The sequence below is a fragment of the Ammospiza nelsoni genome, chromosome 6 (genome assembly GCF_027579445.1).
Source record: "Ammospiza nelsoni isolate bAmmNel1 chromosome 6, bAmmNel1.pri, whole genome shotgun sequence".
Lineage (NCBI taxonomy): Eukaryota > Metazoa > Chordata > Aves > Passeriformes > Passerellidae > Ammospiza > Ammospiza nelsoni.
Window position 1 is genome coordinate 20,223,070 of NC_080638.1, and position 25,225 is coordinate 20,248,294.

The 25,225-nt window shown below is 39.9% G+C and overlaps 1 protein-coding gene across 1 annotated transcript in view; it reads right to left on the reverse strand.

Moving 5' to 3' along the window:
- Positions 1 to 25,225, reverse strand: part of LRRC56 (leucine rich repeat containing 56) — a 56,932-nt gene that overhangs the window by 10,640 nt on the left and 21,067 nt on the right. Inside the window, exons 5-7 of the mRNA XM_059474848.1 lie at positions 20,983 to 21,043; positions 3,588 to 3,684; positions 2,993 to 3,190 (exon numbers count right to left, since the gene is read on the reverse strand). Of these exons, the coding sequence (XP_059330831.1) occupies positions 2,993 to 3,190; positions 3,588 to 3,684; positions 20,983 to 21,043 (356 nt within the window). The remainder of the gene's footprint in view (positions 1 to 2,992; positions 3,191 to 3,587; positions 3,685 to 20,982; positions 21,044 to 25,225) is intronic.

The following is a 25,225-nucleotide window of genomic DNA, read 5'->3' on the forward strand; positions in this document are numbered from 1 at the left end:
TTGTTGCTCTTGGTTTAGATAACAGGGGAAGATGAGCTCATCTGAAAATCAAATTACAGGGAGCAAACAGGCCATCTGAAGAAAGAGCAGTAAATTTAGCTGGACCATTCTGTAGATTAAAAGTAAATAAATAGGAGAGCTTTGACAGACCTTTAGCAAGGGCCAGACTACAAGAAGGAGCTTGAGGAATTAGAGTTGGCCATCAAGGGCACACCAAAGTAAGCCCACATATACTCTTTTCTAAATGGCTTTCCTATACACTAAAAAAATGCAAACATCCACTGAAATCAAGAAAGCAACAAAGCCCATGGAGAAGCTCGCAGCAATGAAGGGCAGGCCCCACTTTGTAACAACCTGAGAGCAAAGCATCTTCCCAAAACAGAGACTGGGTGGGAGACTACAGTGAACTCACAGCCTGCCTCTGCGCAGCTCAGTGTAAAATACACCTTTGTGCTTATTCCCTGGACAAATTCACATCTGCGACCACCAATGACCACTTGAAGCCGCCCCAGATATTCCTCTGTGGATACCTGGAACTTGGACTGTAGATAAGACAAAGGTGGTGCTATTGTCTGGGTGTTATCTCACACTTAGGGGAAGGCTAACAAAGCTGGGAAGAATGTATCACTGATAATGGAAACAAAAAAATGCAGAATTTACAGGCCACAAGGAAAGGCAAACCAGCACCTCTGCTAAAATCAGTTCCCACTAGGTAAAAGGTAATTTCGACAGGGGAACCTTGTGATCATTGGCTCAAAAGAAAAGAAAGACAAAGCATGCGGACTAATTAGCACTAGACACAAGAGATAATAATTTACCCAATAGCATAAGAGATCTGTGCAGCCAATTAATGCTTAATTCCTTCGTTTGCTAAAATGGGTAAAGAATGAAAAGTTTTGAATGATGTTGGGACCCTACCACCAAGAAGTCCAAGCTGAAGAATGATCAGCAGCGATGCCACTGGATCCATGGGTGGTGACAATATTCTCTCTCCTCTCTTTTCCATTTCTTTTTATTTCTCTACCTCACATTTACTGTTAAATAAAATCTGTATCATTGACTTTGGCATTAAGTTTGCACTGAAACTCGGGTAGAAGCATGTCTCACTGATCAGATCTTAGCACCTACTTGCACAGGAGTAGAGACAGCCAGTCTGCATGGAGCAGGAGGGCACACCACCACATACCACTGCTCTTTGTACTGCCATGATGGGACAACATGCAGAGCATCCCAAGGACTCATTTCACCTGAACAGCCCAAGGGAAATCTGACATTCCTCCATTACAAGTACACTTAAAGACTGAAGATGTCAAATCCTCCAAAAATTCCACTTTCATTGAGCAGGAACAACAAGGAAGCAGCATCAGACCTTCTGTGCTGTTAGGATACACTGCACCATTTCCATGGTAGGAAGCTATGATATGAAGTGTCAGTAGATGTATTTATCTCCTTGGGAGCAGAAAGAGTAAGGAGGCATGCCTTGTCCATCACAAGCAGGCAGTGCTTCCTTACTGCAGGAATATATTTTTCCTCTCATGATTGCATCTTCCATAAGGGAGAAATGTTCCAAAATGGAGAAATCACTTTGGTTACAAGCAGTTACAATGTGGTCCCTTAAGGATAATTCCACCACTTTAAACTAGAAAGGCAAGTATATAATATTTTCTTTTGAATTCCAGAGAGGAAAACTATGACAGCTAAAGAGCTACCTTCCATGGCCCCTTTTACTGAACAATAAGATCAAGCCAACAATTGCATCTGAAAAATGCTATTAACTCATATATTTAAGAAGTGCCAAGATTTAAAATATATGCCTGTTGCATGATTGAGTTTTAGTGTTTTCAAGTCTAAGTCCAGGAAAAATATCAAACCCAACCTTTTAGGCAAATTAACAGCATCAACATAACTTCTTTAAAATACACAGAAAAGCTATAGAATATGTTACAGTGGGATAACAGCATCAGCTCTGATTTTGGATCTGCATTACCAGCTGTTTATGGTGCCATTGGGAATTGCACCATCCTTAGTGAGACCTGTGTTTTACATAACTCTGTGTGTGCCCATAGACCTTCCAAAAGACCTGGATGGCAAATATGTTGGTGTTTTAATATCCCAACAACGCTTTTTTATGAAGTAGGAGAAAGTCAAAGAGAGTAATACAGTTCTGAGGCTGTTCATGTAGAATTAGATCTCCCTTGCTTTGTTTGTTGAGTGCCCTGAAACCCAAATCAGATAATGTATTATTGTGTTCCCAGCTTTGTGACACAGAGTTCATGCCTTCAACAAAATACCTCAGCAGAAACTATTCCATCATTTTAGTATGTAAGATGTGAATCACTTTTGCACCTTCAGCTTTTTCTGAAGGACTTCTTGGTCATTTGATTTTAAGCTTTCAGGGGAAAGGGTAACAAGTAGTTCCAACATTATGGCTTTTCCTAGTTACCTCAAGCACTGTTCTTCTGAGGGCCCAACTTCTGAGCATGGTGACATTGGAGGACTTGCTTTTGGAGCTCCAAAAGAAATGCAAAACCCTCAAAAACTGGTGTCTCACCACAGAACCACTGAATGGTTGGGGTTGGAAATTACTTTTTAACGTCACCCAGTTCAGCCTCCCTGCTTAAACAGGTTCACCTGGAGCAGGCTGCATAGGATCACACCCAGATGAGTTTTCAGTATCTCCAGGGGGAGGATACTCCACAGCCTCTCTGGGACACCTGTTCCAGTGCTCATACTCCAAGAGAAGAAGTTTTTCCTCATATTGCTGGGAAATAGGTGTGAGTCTTTACCAGCAGTCTTGTATTTCACTTGTGGTCATCCTGGAGACCATACTAATGAGACCACAACATCTACAGAAATTAAAGGTAGGAAATGCATCCCATGGCATCATCGAGAATGATGCAATAGGAAGATGCAGAAATGTTTCTCATTTCCAACTCACAGTTAAAAAGTACTGACAAAAAAATAACACAATAAGTGCAAACCAAGTCCTCACCTCTGCAGATTCTGCATTTGGCTTCAGGCAAATAAGGTTGCCCTCCACTGTCAGGTGGCTTAGCTTGCAACAAAGTCGCAGGTACTGCACCTGGTTGATATCCTCAATATTGTTCCCTTCCAGGTCCAAAACCTCCAGGTGATCCAGCCAGGTCAGCTGGCTCAGGTCAGAGATATTGTTGTAAGCAATGTAGAGTTCCTCAGCAGAAGTAAACAGAATACACATGTAAACCACGGGCTTGCACAAGTAACACTGAGGCTCTGCAAAATTTTTTCTAATACTTGAAATACTAAATGTTACAAGATGAAACTAGCAAGGTAGCGAACATTTTATAAAGTGTGGCTGTTGCAGCCTTTAATAATAAGAGCTAATTTAGCCATATACTGCTTTAGGCGTACTCAGAATCAGACCTGAATGTTACACCCCATTTTAAGAGTTATATTGTAGCATCTTTTAAACTAACTCACACAATTCGAGGCATGAAACCAAAGCCAGCCAGAAAAGCAAGAGTTGAAGAGAATGAAGACTAAAAGTAAAGAATATCAACTAAAGATAGATGTGAGATTGTTATTTGGTAGGACACATCTATACGTACTTTTAGAGAGCTGAAGGAAGAGATCCCATCTAAATCTGACAGCCCACACCGAGCCATCCACAGGACACGGAGACGGGACAATGATGTTCCAAGATCCCTTATAAAAAACAATTCAAGCTCTATTTGAATGAGTAAAAAAAAGTCAAGACTTGCTTTCTTTTTCCTAAGACTAGGCCACTGCTACTTCCTTCACAGCTCACATTGTTTACAAAATATTCCATTAAAAATGCTCACCCTTGAAGTTGGGGAATGAAATGATACCCCTTTTTACTTATCCAACTGTCATCTTTGTTCTTGCATGACAACATGTCACCCCAGTCCTGTTTGATTAAGATTGTTCCAAGAGCTACACCATGGTAATTCTGCCATAAATCACAGACAATTGCTAAGAATTAAGTGGGGTTTTCCTATGCTGGCATCACTGGCTGCACTCATATAACCCAAATTAATATATCTGAGCTGACTGCATGGTCAGTCTCACTCTGTCCCTCTTACAGATTTACCTCTCTTATGATTTTGCAGTTGAAAGGAATAACACTTTTGTCAGAATAATTTTTTGAATCAGCAGAAAATTATAATCCTTTCCATCCTATTTTTCCATCCTTTGGGTGTAGCAAAATGTCAAAAAGGGATAATTTATATGAACTTTAAACTTTCTGGTCATAACCCAGAAAAATCACACACTGACCTGCTTAAGTCACATGTAATGTCCCACTGACATTACAGTGCTGCACAATACAAAGATAACACAAAAAGGGTGGCAAATCAAACTGGCCTGCCATCTTTGGTAACATTAAGTTGCATAAAGCCACTAGTCTAACATAAACAAAATACACCACTTTATCAAATCCCAAATCAACCAAAGCTCAGAAATTTTCAACTGTAGCCAGATATCAGAGTATTGAACAATAAAGAACTAAACAGTGGGTAACTAAATTCAAAGATAGTTTATCAGAGGAGGTAGAGACAAGCATGGAGTTCATGGCTGAGTTGAAAGGAAGGTCATCTTGTCCAACACCCATACTCAAGCCAGGCAAGTTTCTCAGGACCACATAAAAAGTTAAAATAGTTCTTAAATAGAGATTATTGGACCTCAAAAATTTGGATTAGCTATCTCTCACAATATTAATTCTTATACTACAGAGAATAGTAAGTTTAATTAATTTATACTAGTAAGTTTAATTAATTCTTAAAATACAGAGAGTAGTAAGTTTTCTACAGAAAATTGCAAAAGAGAAAAGTAATAGGGGCCCTTATAATCTTAAAATATCAAGGTAACACTTGCTGTACTCATGTTTTCTCTTTGTGGATGACAGGCAACAAGCCCAGATTTGCATTGCCCTCTGAGCCTCATGCAACTTTGGTACAGCTTTGCAGCTACAGACTACAGGGGATTCCCCGTAGCCAAGCTGCCTGCTTCAGCAGGGCATCCAGCCAGTCCCAGAGGTCAGGAAGGAGTGCTTTTTATGAGTGGGGATAGACACATTCTTATCTGTATTTTTTTGTTGTTTCTCTACCATCTGAATACTTGGGAAGGGCCTTGTCAGGAGAAAGGAACCTGTGTAAGCCTGAATAAAGGATAAGTGCAAGGAGAAATATCCTCAGGTGCCTCGCTTCTGTGAGGGGCAAATACAGAGTTGAATGGGAGTTTCTAGGTGAAACTTGGGGTTTCCATCCCTCTGCCTCCTAGGGACTGGTATGTCCATGGGCATCATTCAGACCTATCTGACTTCATCCATCCCCTACCACTGCAGGGGCTGCAGGCACTGGGTATCTCTAACTACCCCTTCCCTGGATGCTGCCCATTTAAATAAGCTCACAATGGAAACACCACACAATGTATTTAATGTTACATTTTACAGCTTTTGAGGTACAAACAGTGCAGCTGACTCAGTGGCCAGAACCAAGCAAAAAAAGAAAAATCTCAGTCTCATTGAACATCTCTTTCCATCTAAGGCTACTCTTCCCTTGAGGAGAAAATCCTCAACTGATATGAACCACAACACCTGCAGCAAATTTTGTGCGTCCAGGAAGCTTGCCTCTAGTGACACGAGGATAAAGAAAGCCAAATTCATATCACCACATCCCTGGCCTTGCACAAGATCTTCCAGGGTCTATTTACATTGTGTATATTTCCTAAATAAAACAAAAACTGGTTCTAAGGCTTCCTTAAGGAACAGATGCCTCCCAAAGTAATATTTACTGAAAATTTATTATTAGATTTGCAAGCAGCATGCCTATAATAAGAAAGAAATTAAATTAAATTACAAAAACAGAACCTACCATGTTGCAAGGCCAACACACCCTTAAATACAAATATGGCATTAGGAATAATGTGAAGGGATTGCACTGCTCATTTCATGACCCTCTTCAAGCATTGATTAGATTTTCAAATTTTGGGCTAATTTTGGTGCAGAATTTTCTCTTCTGTAAAGTACTGAACAGAGATAAAGGGAAGTAGTCACTCTCATTTTTGTGTCATTGAAACAGTGTTTCTGATAGATATTCTGTTTATTAGGCCAGCAAAACTGAAGACAATCCTAACCTGATTACTCTACATATGGTAGAGTAAGATATGGTGAATGGACTTTATTTCCATTTTTAATTTGTCTTGAACTTTTAACTGAAGAGTTTTTGCCACAGAAGGAGATTGCAGCAATATGCTTGTTCCTAATGTTTCTCTGTCAATATAAAGAATGCCAAAGCAAAGCAGAGGATTAATTCCCAAGCAATTTTTACACAGGTTCCCAAGAACAAACAGTTATTCCCTCTAGTCCTTGATCACTCCATGCATTTGTGGAAGTAGTTCCCTGCTCACACTGAGAAGTCTAGAACTTCCAGAGTTAAATCCTATTTCTCTTTGTCAGAGTTTTCTGTTCCAGAGCTGGCTGTGGTTAAACCCAGTGCACACAGACAGGGTCAATCCTACTCACACTGTGTGTTAGTTCATGCATGGGGCACACTCACTAGGAATTATTAACTAACAAGTCCTTAAAGCATTCCTCCTGCTGTGCACACCATCAGAAGACCCAAACTGAAATGACTTCTAAAGCCTACTTACCTTACTTCTCACAATTTGTGCTACTAAGCTTAGTCTCAAATCCATTCCAGTTTCATTCATGGGTTGCAGCTCTGACTCTCCTACAGCTAACTGGCATGAGTCAGGAATAGCACTTTCAAGGTTAATACTAATCAAAGTTGATGAGGATTTGTATTCCAGAAAAAGGAATTAGGTTGTACATCCCATGTCTTGGGTACTTGCAGAAGGCAGAACGACTGCATGTTTGCAATGCAACCCAGTGTGTGATAGCAGGGTCTTGTTATTAAAAAAATGCTTAAACAGACATTTCAGAATAGAAAAAATATGGAAGCTAATGGGAAGTGGTTTCTTACAAGGCTGAAGCTGGCTGTCACAAAGCTCATCTTTAATTCAAGAAACAAAATACTAAGAAAGCACGAACTTTGTTGTATTGTTTGGTATGACCTGGCCCAGTTTTGCTGTCTCTAAGGGAAGAGACTTAGCAGCCCAAGATATCTCTTCTCCTGCTCCTCAAGAAGGGCACTCCAGCTCTTATGAAGAGCAAAGGACTGCTACCTCTCCTTCCCTGCTAATGTAGAGGCAGTGAGAAGAGGCAAAGGGACTTTTTCCCCTTTGGGCTCTACTGCAGAACCAAATTCCTCTTGCTGACACTGGGGTCATGCTAGCTGCTAGAGGAGCCTAAAATTCTGGATCATGCAGTCACATTTTGGCCCTGCAGATCTTTACTCTTGCATCTGTAATGAGTCATCCCCAGTCAGAGATGTTATCATAGCAAAGTACATCTGCAAACATTTTATTCAGTAACTAACAAACTAATCTTTTAGAAGCTGCATGACTCACTCTGCAGCATCAGAGAAAATTCCCTTGTTAATTACTATAGAGATAATTGCCCTTGAGAGCATGGCTGCTGTGAGGTGAAACAGCCATGGAGCTCAAAGCAAGCTGCTCCTCACAACTGCACGCACCTGCATTTCTGAAAATTCTTCTGAAATATTTTGGCTGGTGAGACGAGAACTTAAGAGCTTGCAAGAGATGGGAGTGTCTCCTCTGGGAGCAGCTCTAGAGCATCTGGCACATCCACCTTGGAGGGGGTGAGAGCAAAGTGAGGAGTTGTTTGAGCACACATGACCACCATGGCGTGCAAGTGTACACACAGGCATGTTTTCATTTGTGTTAAGTGCAGAGGGTGAGATCAGCCCAAACTGGGGAGATACAGCTATTGGCTTTTATTGAAATGGAATTAATGGGAATCTGCACTCTGATAATGATTCACTAGGGTAGACTATTTTAATGTAATAATAAACTCTTAAAACCAATTTATCAGGGTATTAAGAGAGAAAATCCACTATAATTATACATGCAGTGTAACAAAACACTCCTCCCAAAATAATCATTGACCAAGGCTGAAATTAATGAGACACGTGTCAGGGACAAGGATTCTCCTGCATTGGGCATGATATAAACATACAGAAAATTACAGCACCTATTCCAAAAATAGAAAGTAGGGTTGAAAAGTTTGATGGCTGAAAGGAAAAAGATGAGACTCTGTACAAGGCTGGTGGCAGTTGGTAATAAGATGCAGCACAGGAGTGCTCCAGTGATGTACAAACAACAAAGAGCTTATAGAAGGAAAAAGAAGTCCCTGTAGAAGAAACATAGCTCCCATTAATACAATGGATAATCCCAATCCAGTGGAAAAGTGTCCTGTCCCAAGTGACATGGAAGCTGGGAACTTAACAGGAAAGGCAAAGAATTAATAACCAAAACCATTATATATCCTGCTCACCCCTGCTATGGTTCATTCAAGACAGGTTTGAGGCAGAGAGATGGAACATGGGGTGGGGATGTACATATCATAACCTTTGATTGTGATAAACAGAGGACTACAGCCCCTGGAGCTGCCAAACCAGAGTCCTCCTGAGTAATTACTCCACATGTGCTCCTATACACATACTTGCCTGCAAAACACTGAATATCTGATCATGTTTTTAGAATCCCAAAGCACCAAGAAATCAACAGAGACTCCCCTACTTTCACTTTTAACCCCAAAATTTGCATTTATAATTGATTTTGAGGAAATAATATTAATAAACCAAAGGGTTTGAAGCCTGGGTTCCAACTAGCTCAAACTAACTGCTGCAGGGATGGGAACTCATGAAACAGCCCAGCGCTTCTGTGAGGGTCTTGGCAACACCCTCCCCACTTGTGCACAACCATTTAGTATTTTTTCCCATGAAATCTGATGCTCCAATCTTGTCATCACTCCCCCAGGCTGCGGAGAGAGCACAGGGGCAATGAACAGTTTGGCTCACAGCACCTAATAACAAGTTTGAGAAATAATGTGTTCTTCCATTAATCCAACATCCTTGTTCTTCAGGGACTGGTTTGATCCAGCCAAATTTTTACTGGATGAATATCAGACCTAGAGAGCCAAATCCTACTCTTGGTTACACGACAATAAATCCTGAATTGCTCCACTGAGCTCAAGCTACCCAGTAAACACAACAGCAAAACACTGAACACATTTGTCAGTTTGAGCCCTGTCATTTGTTCTTGAAGTCAGTTTTGAATAATTTTCCCAAAAATAATGGAACTTATGGAATAATGGAATCCATGGAACTTGCAAGAAGTATCTCAAAGCACACCTGCATCTGATGATGAATAAATCTTCAGAAGCAATACATCTAAACTAGCTATTGATGCAGATTTTATTTATTTTAAAGATCGCTCTGAAAATGAATGCACCGGTAAATAGAGAAATTTAGATTGTAAGAGAGTGACCAAACTACAGTCTTACAAAATAAAGGAATAAAAGAATCCTATTTCTGATTTACAGAAATCAAGTGGAATTTATCAAGCTGCACTGTGATAACATCTATATGGTCAATGTCAGCACACAATGCTTTAGTTGTACAGATAATTCTGACATCCGAAACAAAACCTTTTAAAGCCTGAATGTTATTTAAATCAGTAACACATGCTCTAATAGGAAGCTTATATAAAAGTTTCATTGTATTCACAAATAGCTGTATTCAAAATTGTAAAACTGATTGTATGCATGTGTTCCTCATACTTGATCAAACTGATGACACAGCCCCCAACTCTGCAACCAGTGCTGAGGCCAAGTCCTTATTGTCCCTGCAGTGTCTTTTTACAGTTGAACAAATGTCATGTGAATGTGATGACCTGCCTTGCTTTGCAGCATTGCAGTCTTTGCAGTCTTTGTATTCACTCTTCAAAATTCAAGTGGCAATATGCTGAGAACTGTTGGCTTGCTTCTCCTCTGTCCCACATCTTACACCTCCATGACACACAGGCTGCCTTTAGCATCATATGCTCCCTTGGGCCAGAGTGAACCACGGCCCAAGGTACAAGATAACGAGGGTCATGTCTCATCTTTGCAGCCAGAAGGCCACTTTTAGGCTGAAATACCACGGAAATGTAGTACCTAATAATCTGGTCTCATTCTGCCTTCTGAACTGTGCAAATTTTCAACAGAAAGAGTTCATAATCCTGTTGAGACACGTTGATGGAGACTTCAAAAACTAAGCAAAAAGCGTGTTTGCTAGGTAATTCTTAAATACATCAGAGGAAAGCTAGCTTGTTTTAGGCTGAACAGAAAGCATGGATTTACCAAATGTCTTCTTAAGTAAAAATTGTGTCTGTAAAATTCTGTTTTCATAACTCCCTTTTACATGCAAATGAAGAATTTCTGAATGAACAAAAAGTTATTGTTGCCAAAGGCCTTTGCAGCAGCATGTCTCTGTTGTCCCAAATTTTTGAGGCAACCTTACTATGAATAAGAAGCTGTTTTCAAAATGGGCTGCAGTGCTAATGCCCCTGCCAATATTTCTCCCAACAAACAAATTTCACTATTTTATTCTAGGGTTGTGGGGGTTTCTTTTGTTTCTTGGTTGATTGTGTGTTAAGTTCCAAGTTTGGAAACGGGCAAAGATCTCATATATTGCTTTTTTTAGCTGTGGATCTCTGCCGAACACTTCATTGACAGCGAAATGGTTGTCTGGGAGGAAATGCAACTGCCCGGTGCTGCAGCAGGGGTAAACAGATCAGGGAGAACATTCAAGGTGTCTCACTTCATCCAGCCTGTGACTCTGCCTTTTCATCTTTGTTATGCCAAGGGGAGAGACACCTGCCACAGCTTTTGTGGGCCTACTAAGAAAAAGTACAATTATCAAGGAGCCGTGTGCTTTTGACTAGCACTTTCACTGAAGCAAAAGCCTGAAAACAAGGACAAGAGACTACCTGGCTACAGCAGCCAAAACCACAAACTATCCAAGGCAGTTTGGCTGTTTTCCAGGACAGGAGCCAACGACCACCCTGATGGTCCTGATAAGAGTACTTGAGCTCTGCCATGGACACATCTGTGGCTGTGCTTCAACCAGAGACACTGCACAGAAATCCTTGTTGCACTAACACCAGTGCCCACTGCTCCCTGCCTCCCTCTGCACTGCTGCCAGGCAAAGATGACAGCTGGATACAGGAGATGGCAACAGATGAAAAACCTAAACCAATGAGATACATCTCTGGGCTATTCCTGATTTATAACTTTTTCACTTGTCATTGTTGCTTCTTGTTGCCTCACTGAAACCACTGTAGCAACTGCAATATTACATTAAGTGCTATATTACTTGCAAGAACTTTATTTTCCATGTCAGATTATATCTCATTTAAACAAAAAGTGCTTTGTGAGACCACAATCTCTCTTTGTGAGAGATTTAGAAGTAAGTATGCTGATATACACACTTCTGTAACTCATCATACTTGTGCCTAAGGTAACTGAGATGCTTACTTCTGTTAAAGTTAATACACGTGAAATGCAGCTTTAATTTCAAGTGCTCTCATTTTTAGTTGCTGTCAAAAAAAAACCTAGAGCAGAATAATGGGATTGATCAACACTGATGGAGTCAGGAACAGCAATTCCTTAACACACGGATATACAACACGTGTGGGAAGGATAACGTAATTTGGTGTTAATTTTCTTTTGATCATTAAAACTGCTTGTCAGCTTAGATACTGCTGTAGCATTTTCACAATGAAAGAACAGCTGCTTTAACTCAGCTCCCACAATCTGAGAGGAATAGAGATTGCCAAAGTGTGGTCCTGTTGAACAAGACTTGCCCTTGACTACATTTTTTCCACCCTACTTCAGCTCCCACCCTTGGCATAAAGCTGCACCCCAGAGAAACTGCAGAAACCCAACGCCCCAACTGGGGCTGCCTCCCAATGGGGGCACTATGTCTTCCACAAGAACAAATTGATTTTCAAACAGGAATAAGTTGAGACACAGTAAATAAAACTCTCACATCCACAGAACCATTGCCCCTCAGTTTAACCCCAGAGCTACTGACAGTTCCTATAGCTTTGGCAATTGTTCATTCTCACCATTGAAAGCCTACATATAAAAAAATAAAGGATAATGAAACTGTGGTTACAGAATGAGTTACTTACATTGAACAACTGAATCCCACAGTGCTTTGAAATTTCCTGCATAAAGAACTTTTCAGTCTCCCACATGTTGTGTGCCTGTTTCACAGTATGTTCCGGGTCTGAACTTTGGCAGAGCAAGACAGACATATTCCAAGTTTGCTTTAATACAGATCTCATCCTTCAAAATCAACACTTTAAACTTCTAATGCTTCAGGGTAAGCAGAAGGAATATTCTGTAAAAGATCCAAATCATCTGACAGATTCAGTGGTGTTAAGACACATACCACCAAAAAAAAAAAAGTCCCTGAAACATGTTTTTCTGTGTATCAGAAAAACTGGAGTTCTAGATTAATTGACCACAGACAACTACAGAATTGGATCAGCTTGGAGTAGCTATTCAATTTTTGTCATGGTAATGACTACAGAGTTTCCACTGTAAAAAAATACTTGAAATATTGCAGAAGTGGATTGATATGAAAACTTAAGAGAGAAAATGTAATTTAAAGCAATTCAGTCTGAATATACAATGGTGGAAATGCATGTTCTTGAGATCTTTTAGATCAGGCACATTTGTATGACACTAATGATTTCCTTCTGAGGCTGATGGCTATTTCTTCTTTGTAACTTTTCCTTTCTTTCTTTTTTATCTGTGCACACATCTAATGAGAAAACAAAAAAATAAAGAAGCTTGCAAGAAACAGGTACAGGTACAACTTGGACCTGTGAATGGCAGTTGATTTCCTCCAAATTTCTTTCCTCTCTAAGCCTCTAATGTTCTCTACAGATCTTGACAGACTTGTCTCCATATGTCCTGAGTCAAGACTTCCTCCCTAAACAACAGCTTCAAGTGAGATTTTTTCTGCTTGTACTGGCCTCCAGATGCTCTTTTACAAGCACACAAGATGCAGAAGAGAAGCTTGGGGGACCTCAAAGCCCATCACAGGATTACTGGGACAGACAGGACCTTGTAGATTTCCATACTGAGGATGTTACTACAAAGCAGAGCCTCAGCATTTCCTTCACAGCACAGCAGCAGACATCCCAAATCTGGTGCAGGTGTTAGCTGGATGTAGATCATCTTGGCCTTGCTCTTGAGGCAACTGTAGCTGCAACGCTAAGCAGAGTAAACCAAACATCTCTAAATTCTTGCCCATGAGATGACACAGCAGAAAGTGGAGTGGTAGGATTGTGAGGCTGATGAAGTTCAAGCCAGAAGATGCCATAAATGTTCTTTCAAACGCACAATCTTTCATAGAACTTCTGTTACCAAAAGTGTGGGTGGCAGGTTTCATTATCAGACCTTTGTGCTCAGGTTCTTACCCCCACAAGAAGAACACACAGCGTAGCTTATGGCAAAGGGTGAAGAATGTGCACACATTACACCTGCTGATGAAACCACAACTTCACCTCCTAAAGCACAAAGGCATTTCAGTATTTATTTCTTGCAGCTATTGATCCAGTTATGGATGCATCTGGGAGATCTGATGCATCCTTTAAAGATTTCATGACAGGAGGATAAAATTCTGCCACACAGCAAATGAGGAGCATAGGTAGAGAAAAAGAAGTGTGAATGTATTTTAGGGGAAAATAGCAACAAGGCCCTTTGTGTGCAGCAATGTGTCTGTAGAAAATAAGAACAACTAAATCAACTCCTGCATGGAGAATATTCTATAGAAATCAAATAATGAAACTGATTGTGCACTGAAACTCTATCTATTTATTCATTTTTATTCCTCTCATTTGGCAGTTACAACTGACAAATACAACTATTAGCATAATTTCCCCTGCAACCTGATTCCTTCCTTTTTTAAAAATCAGCATTTATCTTGCGTTCCAAGAAAGTATTTTCCCACTGAACATAAATATTTTCAATTAAAAAAAAAATCAAACAAGCCACGGAGAAGCAATTCCCTTGTAGGACAGAATCAAAACAACCTACAAACCCATTAAACTAATGCTGATTATTTTCTTATTTCCACAAAGTCTTTCTACAAAGACAATCTTTTCACAGCTGGATACTGCTCAGGAAGGAGGGACCCAGCTTGAGCTGTTTTTGTGTTATTGTGCCACAAATAAATTCCTCTAAGGATCCAAACATCTAGGAGTCTGCTGTGGGAAACCTAGAAACCAGTAAGGAAACCCTGTCTGACTGTGTGAGTGCGGGGTGTGCAGGAAGACAAGAGGGGCACTCCTGGGGTCACTGGAGCTGCTCACTGTGAAGGGGCCTCAATGCCAGCAGTGAAAATTTCAGGTGGTGTGAGAGTTTCTGCCAGAATGGCTCCTGGATGGTCAGACAGGAAAGCTTCCTCAACAGTTCCACTGCTAAGTTCCAATGGGCTAATTACTGTTGCTTCCCAGCCCTGTTCTTTGGTGTTTCTCACACCATGATTATAACAATTTTTTTCTCATCGCTAAATAAATTAATATTTAGGTGTAAATTTTCATATGTGAACCCTGAGACTGACAGCTGAAACAGAGCAGCTGCAAACTGCCTAATAGCCAGGCACATAAGTACTTATTTGCTGGCAGTACTTATTACTGACAGTTTCATTTATCATATCCATCCAGAGCGTACAAGCAAGATCATGATACCATTAGGCAAGGCCTTATACACAACTCATGCAGAAGACTGTGTCTGCCCAGGATAAAATAAGCAACTGAGATGGAAAATACAGCATATTTATACAGCTAACCCAGGATGCTGTAGAAACAACAGTTAACCCAGGAGCTGAGCTGTACTTCTTTTTAAGACCTGGATAGGTGCAAGGCATGAGAAAACATCCTGAGAGGAAAGGCCACTTTTTACCAAATAGACTCAAAGTGGAGTGCCTATTCAGATAGTGGGCAAAGAAGAAGCACAATTATGTAATGGGCTTGTCTTACCTTGCAGGAGTTTACTGGCAGCCTTCCTACACACATTAGCTATTACTTATTTACTTTGCTTTTTCACTAGCCGTGTTCTTGATGCACAAAGTGTTGCTGTGGCCTATGGTGATCCTCTGATGGTTTTAATGCTCTGCATTGTATGGCAGTCACAAAATAGGAACATGATAGAGGTGTCCTGGGGGAAGAAACCTGCTGCCATGGAACTGCTCAGATGACAATGAGAGCAGATCCTCTCTGCTCTGTGAGGAGAGAGATGCTCTGCACCCTCCTCACCAACCCTGCCACAGCCAGGAGACTCAAAGCTGGAGCTGCAAGGGCAGGCCCTGCCTCATCATCCCCTTCCTTACAGGTACACCCTGTACCTGGCAGTCTGAAGCACAAGGCAGGGACTTGCAGCTGGGGAAGGCTTCAGGAAATGGGGTGCTGATGCTGAGAAACATGGAAAGACACTGCAAGGCCATAAGCCTCTTTTGGTGTCCTCTGTGCTTGCAGCAGAATGGAGCCTGAGCTCCATCTGCGCATTTGTACAGATAAAGTTCAGCTTCCCTTTCTGGGGAATCAGCCTGTCAGATTCTCTGATATCTAAGGTCACAAAGACACATTTTCTTCTTTGGGCACCTGACCTGGAGAAATTAAACCAGAGGTCTACCCAGGACAGATAAGTGGTCAAAGCAATCAGATTTCCCTAGGTCCAAAGGCAGACAGGCTGATTGTACTTTTCTGAAAATAATCCACTCAACTAAAATATGTTGTATTTCTGTCCCAAAATCATTACTTTCTATCAATAATATGAATAGCCTTAAAACCATCAATGCTAAATAAAACTTGAGGTCACAACAATTTTGCCCAGGTTTGTAATACTACCAGAGATCTGCAGGCACTAATACAGAGAGGACTCATTAATATAGAGATTAAGATTCTAATTAAATGCTTTCCTAGCTCCTGGAAAGCACTCAAAGTCCTCTAAGAACATGTTCTTAACATAGACTTCACAGCATCTTTAACTGCTGAAGGACTTTCAGTCCATCTACACAAAAGAATTAACAGGAACACTTCCCACAGAAACTAGGCTGCATGTGCAATGAAAGGCTTTCCCCATGTTGAAATGTGAATATGAAAGTAAGCAGTGATGCTCTGGGCGCTGAAACAAGGATATGAAGTGATTCACCCCAGCCAAATCAGAGCAGTGGTTCTCTGACTGTATGGGTAAGAGCAACCTAGAGCAAGAGCACCCTGATTCCTTGCTAGACACAGTAAGAAACTGCTATAACACAAATACATCATCTGTTGACAAATTGCTCTAACACAAATACATCATCTGTTGACAAACATTTGCACCTGTAATGCAAACTGAACTGATTTTAGAAACTATTTGGAGATTTTAAATATCATAACAGCAATGCTGATCCTTGTTGCACAAACCCCGTTGCTTTTACATGTGATATCTGTATGCCTCTGTACAGGTTACTATACAACAAACATAGTTATCCACTAATTGCCAAAGATTAGAAATTACAAGCAGAAGAAAAAAGAGGAAAAAACAAAAAAAGAGATAGGAAAGGAGTATATAAAAATGACAAGGAAAAAAAGTAAATTCAGGGAAATTATGTCGCCATGTTCCTCTTGTTTGAGGGTAAACTATCCAGAAAGTAGTCGATGCCTAGACACACTATCAACAGTACATCAAATTTAGGGGGGGGTTAAGTGTCAAGGCTCAGTCTTATACAATATAGTGTAACTTGATCCAGATCCAGCAAAGCAATTGGACCAATGTTTAATTTTCAGCTTGTGAGCAATGCCACTGAAGGCAAACTTCTTGTGGCTTTAAAAACAGTAGATATTTTATTTTCTTAAACTCTTTATTGGGTAAAAAGGAGGTTTACTGCTATGTTAAAATACCTAAAGATCCTGATTGAAGTCCCAAAAATACTTGAAAACATTACTTTAGAGCCCTTACGCTGGATTAAAAAATAATTAGTTTGGCTCTGGTTTCTTAAAGTCATAAAATGATCAGCAAAATCTTTACTCAAATCACTTGTCTCATGTTTACAGTTATTTTTTTCACAGCCAAGAGGGCTCAAAACATTTCAAAATGTGAATACAGAGACTCCTGTGTTGCTAGTCTTGTTTCTGGGAGCTGGTGTTAAAAAAATCAAAACAAAAACCTAAGGCTTATAAAAGCATAAGAATTGCTGATTTTCAATGTACTCTGCACCTTGTTCATTTGAACCTCCTGAGGATTTTACTGAGTGAAACAGACCAGGATTACTTCCCTCATTCTGGGGGATGCTTCTGCAACCGTGCAAGCCCAGTTGGAGAACTGCAGCAATGAAATGTTAACTCAATCTGAATGAAGAAAACCTGCTTTCCTTTCCCTATGTCCTCCATACTCACTTTTGTCCCCACACTTGGCAGTCTCTGCATTTCATCTCACTTAAAATATGACAGCCTCTCTCTGTTAGAAGCAGTTGCTTGAGAAGCCCTGAGAGGAGATCACTCTCCTGCTGGCTACAATGTGTGGTGCTGAATGGGAGGAAATGAACTTCAGCTGCTGAAAGAGCTTCTTCTGGAAACTTATGGGAACCAGGTCCCAAGATTCTTCTATCTGATTTAAAAGCCCTTTAGTAAAGATATCTATCTAAACATTTTAAAACAGATCTTTTCATTCATTCCTGAATTGAGAATAAAAGCAATCTGATAAAAAAAATACACAGGCTACATGCCAAAGCAGAAGCAGTATTCATTGGTCTTGGAATATAGTTCTTTTACTGGAAGCATTTCAAAAATAAGGACCATGGCCATCACAAAAAAAACCAAAACAACAAAAAATTCCCAACCAAACAAAAACCCCAGACCCAAACAAATAAACAAAACCCAGAACCAAAACAAAAACCCAAAACCAACCAAGCAAAAAGCCAAACAAAAAAAAAAATCACTACCCTCCCTCCCCGAAAACCCCCCAAAATCAGCATATTTTAGCAGGCACTCCTCAGAATAGACTTGACTTTTCATCCTCAATTATCAGTTCATAAATCTAGAATTTCTCAGTTGCTAGCAAATTTGTGAAGGTCACCAAACAAGGACATAATGAAGTTATTGTGATTTAGGAAATTTAAAACAATATGAACTATTTTATTTTCACGGTGCACTGGATTTTCCAGAGATGTTCCCTTTAGCAAAGGGCCAGGAGAAAACCAAAACCCAGAAACATCCAAGAAAGAAATTCCCTTTCAACCACCAAGATTGATTATCTGCAAATAAACTTGGATATATTTTCCTTTTGGATTAAATTAAGTAGCTGAAAATGGTTTAATTTTAAAGTTTCAAGTATTCAAAAGTAACACAAGCTTTAGGAGGATTGGGGAAGGACCATGAATTTATAAGGCAGCTCAAACACATTCCCCATCAAAGGAATCACAACTTCTTGAGGAGGTACCAGGAGAAGCCAGTATCCAAACTCACGGATGTAGCAAGCCTTGCACTCCCACAGAAAACTGTCACACAAGAACACCTTGATTCCTCACTGCCAGAACATGACTCCTTTTGTTTCCTTTGAACAGTGCATGGCAATGTGCACCTCAGCATCTTCACATCTGAAGTTTCTGTGTGAGATTGACAGGAATGAATGCCTCAAAAAAAATAGTAACTAAAGTAAGGATGATGAACCTTCATTTTGGCATCTACCAAGCCAATTCTTCTTCCATTTTCAAAATGAAAAAAGAAAAAAAGTTTTAATTTCATTTCATCCCAAAATATTTAAATAATCCTACTCTGCAAAACAATATGAAACAAAAATAAAGTGACAAAACACAGTCTCCCATCTTATTACCCACTCATGCATGCAAACTGACAGCCTTTTCTTCATAATGATTCACCAGAATATGCTCTTACACATAAAACAGAATGAAAATGTCTGCTTTTAGCATCCCAAGTATATACAAAACACTCTCTATTTTTTTCCCCTGCTTTTCTGTCCTTGCCTTCTTTTCAGTAAATAAAACCAATCTTCCAGTTGGACCTTACAAGACATTTCCTATTATCTGCTGCCCATTTTCAAATTACAACCACAATAATTCTGACCTTATGGCTGGCAAAATCTGTGGGAATTACTTTCAGTAAGAAGGAAGAACAATTTTTTATGTCATCCTCAATAGCCCCATTTGCAAGGGTTTGGTTGAATAAAACAAAATAATCACTTTCTGGACAGAATTCAAATATCAACAAGATTAATTCAGAAATAAGGCTGTATTTTGGAGTAAATGGCAGCAGCCTCTGGAATGGGAGCAGCCATGTTACAATAGGTATGGCAGGCATCACTGCTGCTGTGGCAGCAATGCTGCTCTAATGGGCATTAAACTGACATGATGCAGACATTGAAAAATAAAGTTCAAGGCTGTGCTTGCATGGGATGTGCCCTTAAATGATCTGTGTTCATCAATGACAGATTGTCAAAGATGGGAATTAATAAAGCAAAGCTACTGCTGTAACTATACAGATTGAGCTCACGTCTGGGAGAGCCACCAAAAGTCTTCTTCCTCCTTTACCTTTTCCCTGACAATTGCATTTAACTGCCACACAGAAGGAGCAGCAGGTAGCTCCTCCTGGGCTGGAGTGCCTGGGAATCATCACCGTATTAGACTTGATATCCAAGCCCAAACATATTTACATTAGAGTAGATCAAATCAAAACTCAAACTTGAGACCAAACATTCCCTGCATCAAGACCCACAAGGGTGTCAGGTCAAAGATGGTTTGCCAGAACTTTTCATGACAGAAATTAGAGTCTCAGAATACAGAGGTGCAAAATCCTGCTAAAACCATGAGTCATGCAGTTTAGTTTTCCTGAACAGCATTCTTACATTCAGTACCAACAGAGCTGATCAAAATGTTTTCTGCTGACACATTTGAAGAGAATTTGGAGTTTTGATCAAACTAAACCCCACCTTTTATAATTTTTCTTTTTAATATAATATCTCTTAATACTTCAAAATTTAAATTTTTTCACCCACTACTTACTCCTCCATTGCAATAATGGAACAATTGCATGCTTATGAAAACTGTTGGGTGCTATTAAAATAAATGCAGCAATGTAGAGTCACCACTTCTACATATTATGGATTAGAAGGCAAGAAAAACAAAATTCAGACTGCAGATACTTCATTTCATCACCAGAACAAGGGTAAATAAAATCAAAGTGTAGCAAATGAAGTTCATTAGATACTTTAGAGAGACCAAGAAGAATTTATTGTCAATTCTTAGGACATTGGGCAAACCCACTACTTTTTACCCCATGAGTTTAGTAGATACCCATACAAAGCCAGAGAGCAGTCCTATTTAAAATAGGGCCTTTTACACAGCCCTTTTCTGATAGGAACTATATTTTTCTACTTTGCATTAATTAGCAAGGGTCATACAGATAGCACAGGAGAGAGAAGACAGCTCTGCCTCCTCATTGTGATGGTTTTCACTTCTACCTTTCCAACCAGCCAACTCCCCCCAGCCGTCTGGGAGAAAACATGATGCTTTCATGCAGCTCAGCAAGCCAGGGACATGCAGGCTCCACAGCAGCTCTCATAAACCTGCTTGCATTGACTTCAGTAAAACCAAAGTGATTTTCATCAGCTGAGGAACTGGTCTGACCTGTACAGAACAGGCTACTGTGCACAGTAAAAGCCCAAAGGCTGAAACACTGAAATCCAAGCACCTAGACATAGATAAGAGGGGAACTTTTAGCTCCTTTCAAACGTGCAACAAATTTCCACGGGCTTCAGCACAGCAGGAACTTCCCTGGTGGCAAACTAGGGCTAATTCATTGGCACAACTTCAGCTCACTGATTTATTCCAGATCAGGTCCTGTCCTTAAACTTCTGTGGTAGTGGGGCATATATTCATGACCTAATCCATTATCACAGCATGGAGAAATGGAAGGAATGAAAGCAGCACAAATGAAGATTTTATCACTTAAATAAAATTGAGGGCTGTTATTCTTTATATTTACTTCATAGAATCATTCATTTCTTACCTCACAGATACAAGCAAGCTATTGTTCAACTTCAGTTCTCTCAGATTAGGCAGATGCACACCTGTGGGAACAAAATAAAGAATCACTTTTTGGACCTGGGATTAGAGTAAAGGAAAATTATGACAATTACAAGTTGAAGCATCTAATTTTACAAGTATTTCTTAGCTGTTTCTAGCAGGCCTGTCCTGGACTTCTTCTAAGAAAATCAATGAGATTATTTCACTCAAAAACTATTTCATTCTTTGCATTTTTGAAACATATATGTATGGTCTGCATGACTACCCAATTACAATTTTTGAACCCCTCACTGGAAACTCTGATATGGCACCTTGCCGGACAGACAAGAAAAGAAACTGGCTTGATGTGTGACTGTTTTCTTTGGTCTGATTCCCCATCCTGATTGACTTTTAACTGAGTGATAATCTGCAGAGCTAAAGGATACTTTAGAGTAGAGCATTCCATGACCTATTTAATGGCAAGTAGTGATGGACTTAATGGATACACAGCCAAGTAACACTTCTTCAAAATATAAATTTCAATCAAACAGCAACCACATAATGATCCATAGTCACAACATCATCTTTTACAGTTCACAGGTCCCACAAATGCTACATTTTGCAAAGCATTGCTTTCTTCTTTTAATTTTCTAGATACAACTGTTTACCATTGAATTGTACAAGTTTCATACCTATAAAACCCTCAGTATTCTTTTGTTATTAATTTAATTAATGTGCTTTGTTTTGTATCCCTGAGAGACATTTGCCTTTTTGATTCACTCTAATGGTACCTCTGAACCAAAATCATACACCAAATCCCTCCGAGCTGCAGAGTAACTTAGACACAAGCTCAAGTCTCAGAAGCCATTTCTTATGGACAGTAGTAAATGTTTACCCATTCACACTAGCAGAGTTTACTCAAGGCTGGTGAGCATCCTCCAGTATAACATGCAACCAATTAACATGTAGAAGTAACACCAATTTTAGACAAATTGGACCACTGCTGAAACATTAAAATGTGTTCTCAGCAAATATTTTTATGAGTAATCACAGTCTGGCAAGGGTGATTTACCAATGTCCAGAAGGACACCAGTCGAGTGCTTTGCAAAGGATAAAAAAAAAGAAAGGGGAGTGGGATCTCAAAACAAAGAAAGGAGGTCATGTTGTTCATTCCCCAAAGAGAACAAGAGCATTTATGTCAAAAACATTTTAATAAATCATGTTTTAATAGAAGCATTAGCTACCTCTCATGTTATTTTGGAGTGATCATAATGCACATATTGATTTTCATGATGTACTGCAAGTATTTAAGTTCATGTCTTTTCCAAGTACTTTTGAAAATACAAAAAATTCAAAACACACTGTGCCATTTTCTAACCTTTTTTTCCAAGCATTTTCCACAATCCACAAAAACTAAGAACAAATTAGAACACAGAGTCCTCATCCTGCAGGATATGCTTTCTCATGTCAAACAAGTTTTATATGTTTATATGTATATATGGCAACAAAATAATTTGGAGTCCTGGCAGAGAAAATATTAGGATCTCTATTAATTACTCACAGCAGTCACACTAGCTACTGAGCAAAGACTCCCTCGGATGTAAATCATGGCCTAAGAAATTCCTCCCCCCCAAAAAATATCTAGATTCTAAAAAATTTCTATCCTGTTTCTGACAAGGATGGAGAGATTAAATGTCATCCCCTGAAGAGTTAAAGGAAAAACCAAGAGGGTTGCAGTAGCCTCCCCAGTCCCAGCTCCAAACTGAGTAATGGTGCCATGGATTCAGTCAGAGATGTAAAAGGGTTACCAAGCAAAGACTGATGCAAAGCATTGCAAAGCAAAGGAGTTTTAAGGACTAGTGTTAAGCACAAGATTCGAATGAGGAGTCAAAAGAAATGGAGAGACTTGCTCAAGAAAAAGCTTTTCACTGAATGCACTTAGGGTTGGCTCAGGGAAGAAGCAACTATTAAAGGATCCAAAGAGGCTGAGTGACAGGGTGATAACACAATTTTCACATCTGGTTAGTTCATTATTGTAACTTGATCCTCCCTCTCAGATTTTCTTTTGCACTTTGGTGCAATCTATCCCTGGGAAGTTGTACAGTGTTACACTTTAATGTGTGGTTTATGAGCTTGAAATAGAAGTATTCAATGTGTGGTGGTGCAAAATTCTGCAGCGATATTCTGCAATGTATTCCTGCAAGTCTGCAGGTTCTTCCCTCCTCTAAGTTTTATATCAATATGTAATTGTTCTTTGGTGCTAAGAATTCATCGTTCCATTGATTTTGCTGGTTTTTAGAGTCCCAGATACTTATAAATAGATTAGAGGCCAGAAGTTTAAATTAGGAAGAGAAAATTGTAAAATGAAGGTGACAAGATACTTATCCCAATATAACAGTGTATTTCCAATTTTCTTAATTTTAACCCTCATGGCATCTTTCCTCAGAGCAAGGACACATGATACTAACATATAAAAATACTCTAAAATACAATAGTAATTATTTCTAATATTAATTTTAGAAGTACAAGCAGTAGATTCCTTATCCTTATTCCTTTCTTTGTGCAATTTTGATTTTTAAAAACAAGAATGGTCCACAGAAATGCTGATGATTGCAGGACAAGGGGAGAATTCAGGATGACAAGCAGTGTTATCTCATCTGTCTATGATTCCCTTTCACTAAAGACCGGTTTTGTTACATGGCTCTGAATTTACTAACCACCAACAATGTACTAGTGTTAATCTACTCTACAAAACTAAATGAAAGGGCAGAAAGAAATCAAAGTGCAAGTCAGGTGAATAAAAGTGATGGACACACACACTCAACAAAGCCTGAAGTGCTGCACTTCACAGGCAGGGTAGCAGTGTAGAGGTGCCTTGGTACTGGTGGTGACATTTAGAAAACTGAGTAGGAGCAAAGAGAAATCAGCCCAAATGCTGGTTTTATGATATTCTACAAGTTACAACACTTCTAACACTTGCTGTTTACATTATGAAGTATTCTTTAAGTAGCATCATATATCTTTGTTTTTCTATTGTTAACAAAAAATCATCGTGGCTTGACTTGCATCTTTTGGAACATGAACTAGTGAAAAACAAAAAAAGAAATTACTGACAAATGCTTGCATTGGCATCAGGCAACCATCATGCTTTGTTGATCCTACAACACAAAACAGGCATATCAAAACAGGCTGTACTCTTCTAGCAAGAGCAACCTGAGATGCAAATTAAAGAGTCTGTTTAGTTCACTTGAGCTGTGTTTGATCAAGCAAGATACATCACTTTGATGCTATTTCTACACAGGCATTTTTTTGCACATTTCTGGGATGAACTGGGCAGTACAACTGGAGGTGAGACCACAGCCCTTTCAGGCACACCCAAGGCAGCTGCAGGCGAGCTCCCTGTGATGGGGATCTCATAGAAAACACATCAGTGCAGGGCCTCACAAAAGCACACTGCCCCAGTGCATACTTGTGACTCCTGCAGACCCTGCCCAAGCCCTGCTCTGGGGCTTGTCCAAGCCTTGCTCAGCGAGTTTGTCAGCACCAGCTAAGCCAGGACCACCCTGGGCAGGAACACCCGTGCCAGACTCGCTCCTCCAGCCTCTGTGCTGCTCCCTGGCCATGCAAGCACCTGCTGCTGCCATGCTGGCTGCCAGCAAAGGTGTCCCAGCTCTGCACCCAGAGTGCCAACAAACAGCCCAAGAGGAAAGAGAGATGATGGCCCTGCATGAGAAATAGCACATGGCTACTTCTGAACCCTTGGCAGAGCTTTGCCTTGATAAAATGCCTGCAAGGGAAGTGGCAATCTTCAGACATGTAATCAACTTCGTCTGGCCACCAGCAGGCAACAATTCAATAAGGACCAGCGAACAGCACTGTGGGTAACTTGATTTGGAGCTATTAAAATTACTTAGGAATAAGAGGACTATGTATTGTCTTAAATGACTCTATCCCACCATTATTTTCAACAGGAATTTCTATGAGCTGGTCATAAATGCAATTCCATACCTGTCAGCAATCAAAACTGAAGGGATAAGCTAATGAAAAGGAAATAGTCCCTCTGAACATAAACTGAGGCCTACATGCAGCTGAGAAGCATAGAAATCAACCCCAAGATATGCAAAGCTGGATACAAGACTTGCCAGGACATTCAGGGTTTCATCTGTCACTCAGCAAGGTGCACTGAAAACAGCTAGAGAATTCAGCAATTACCCCAAGCCCTGCAAATTTAAGCTCTGGCATGAAGC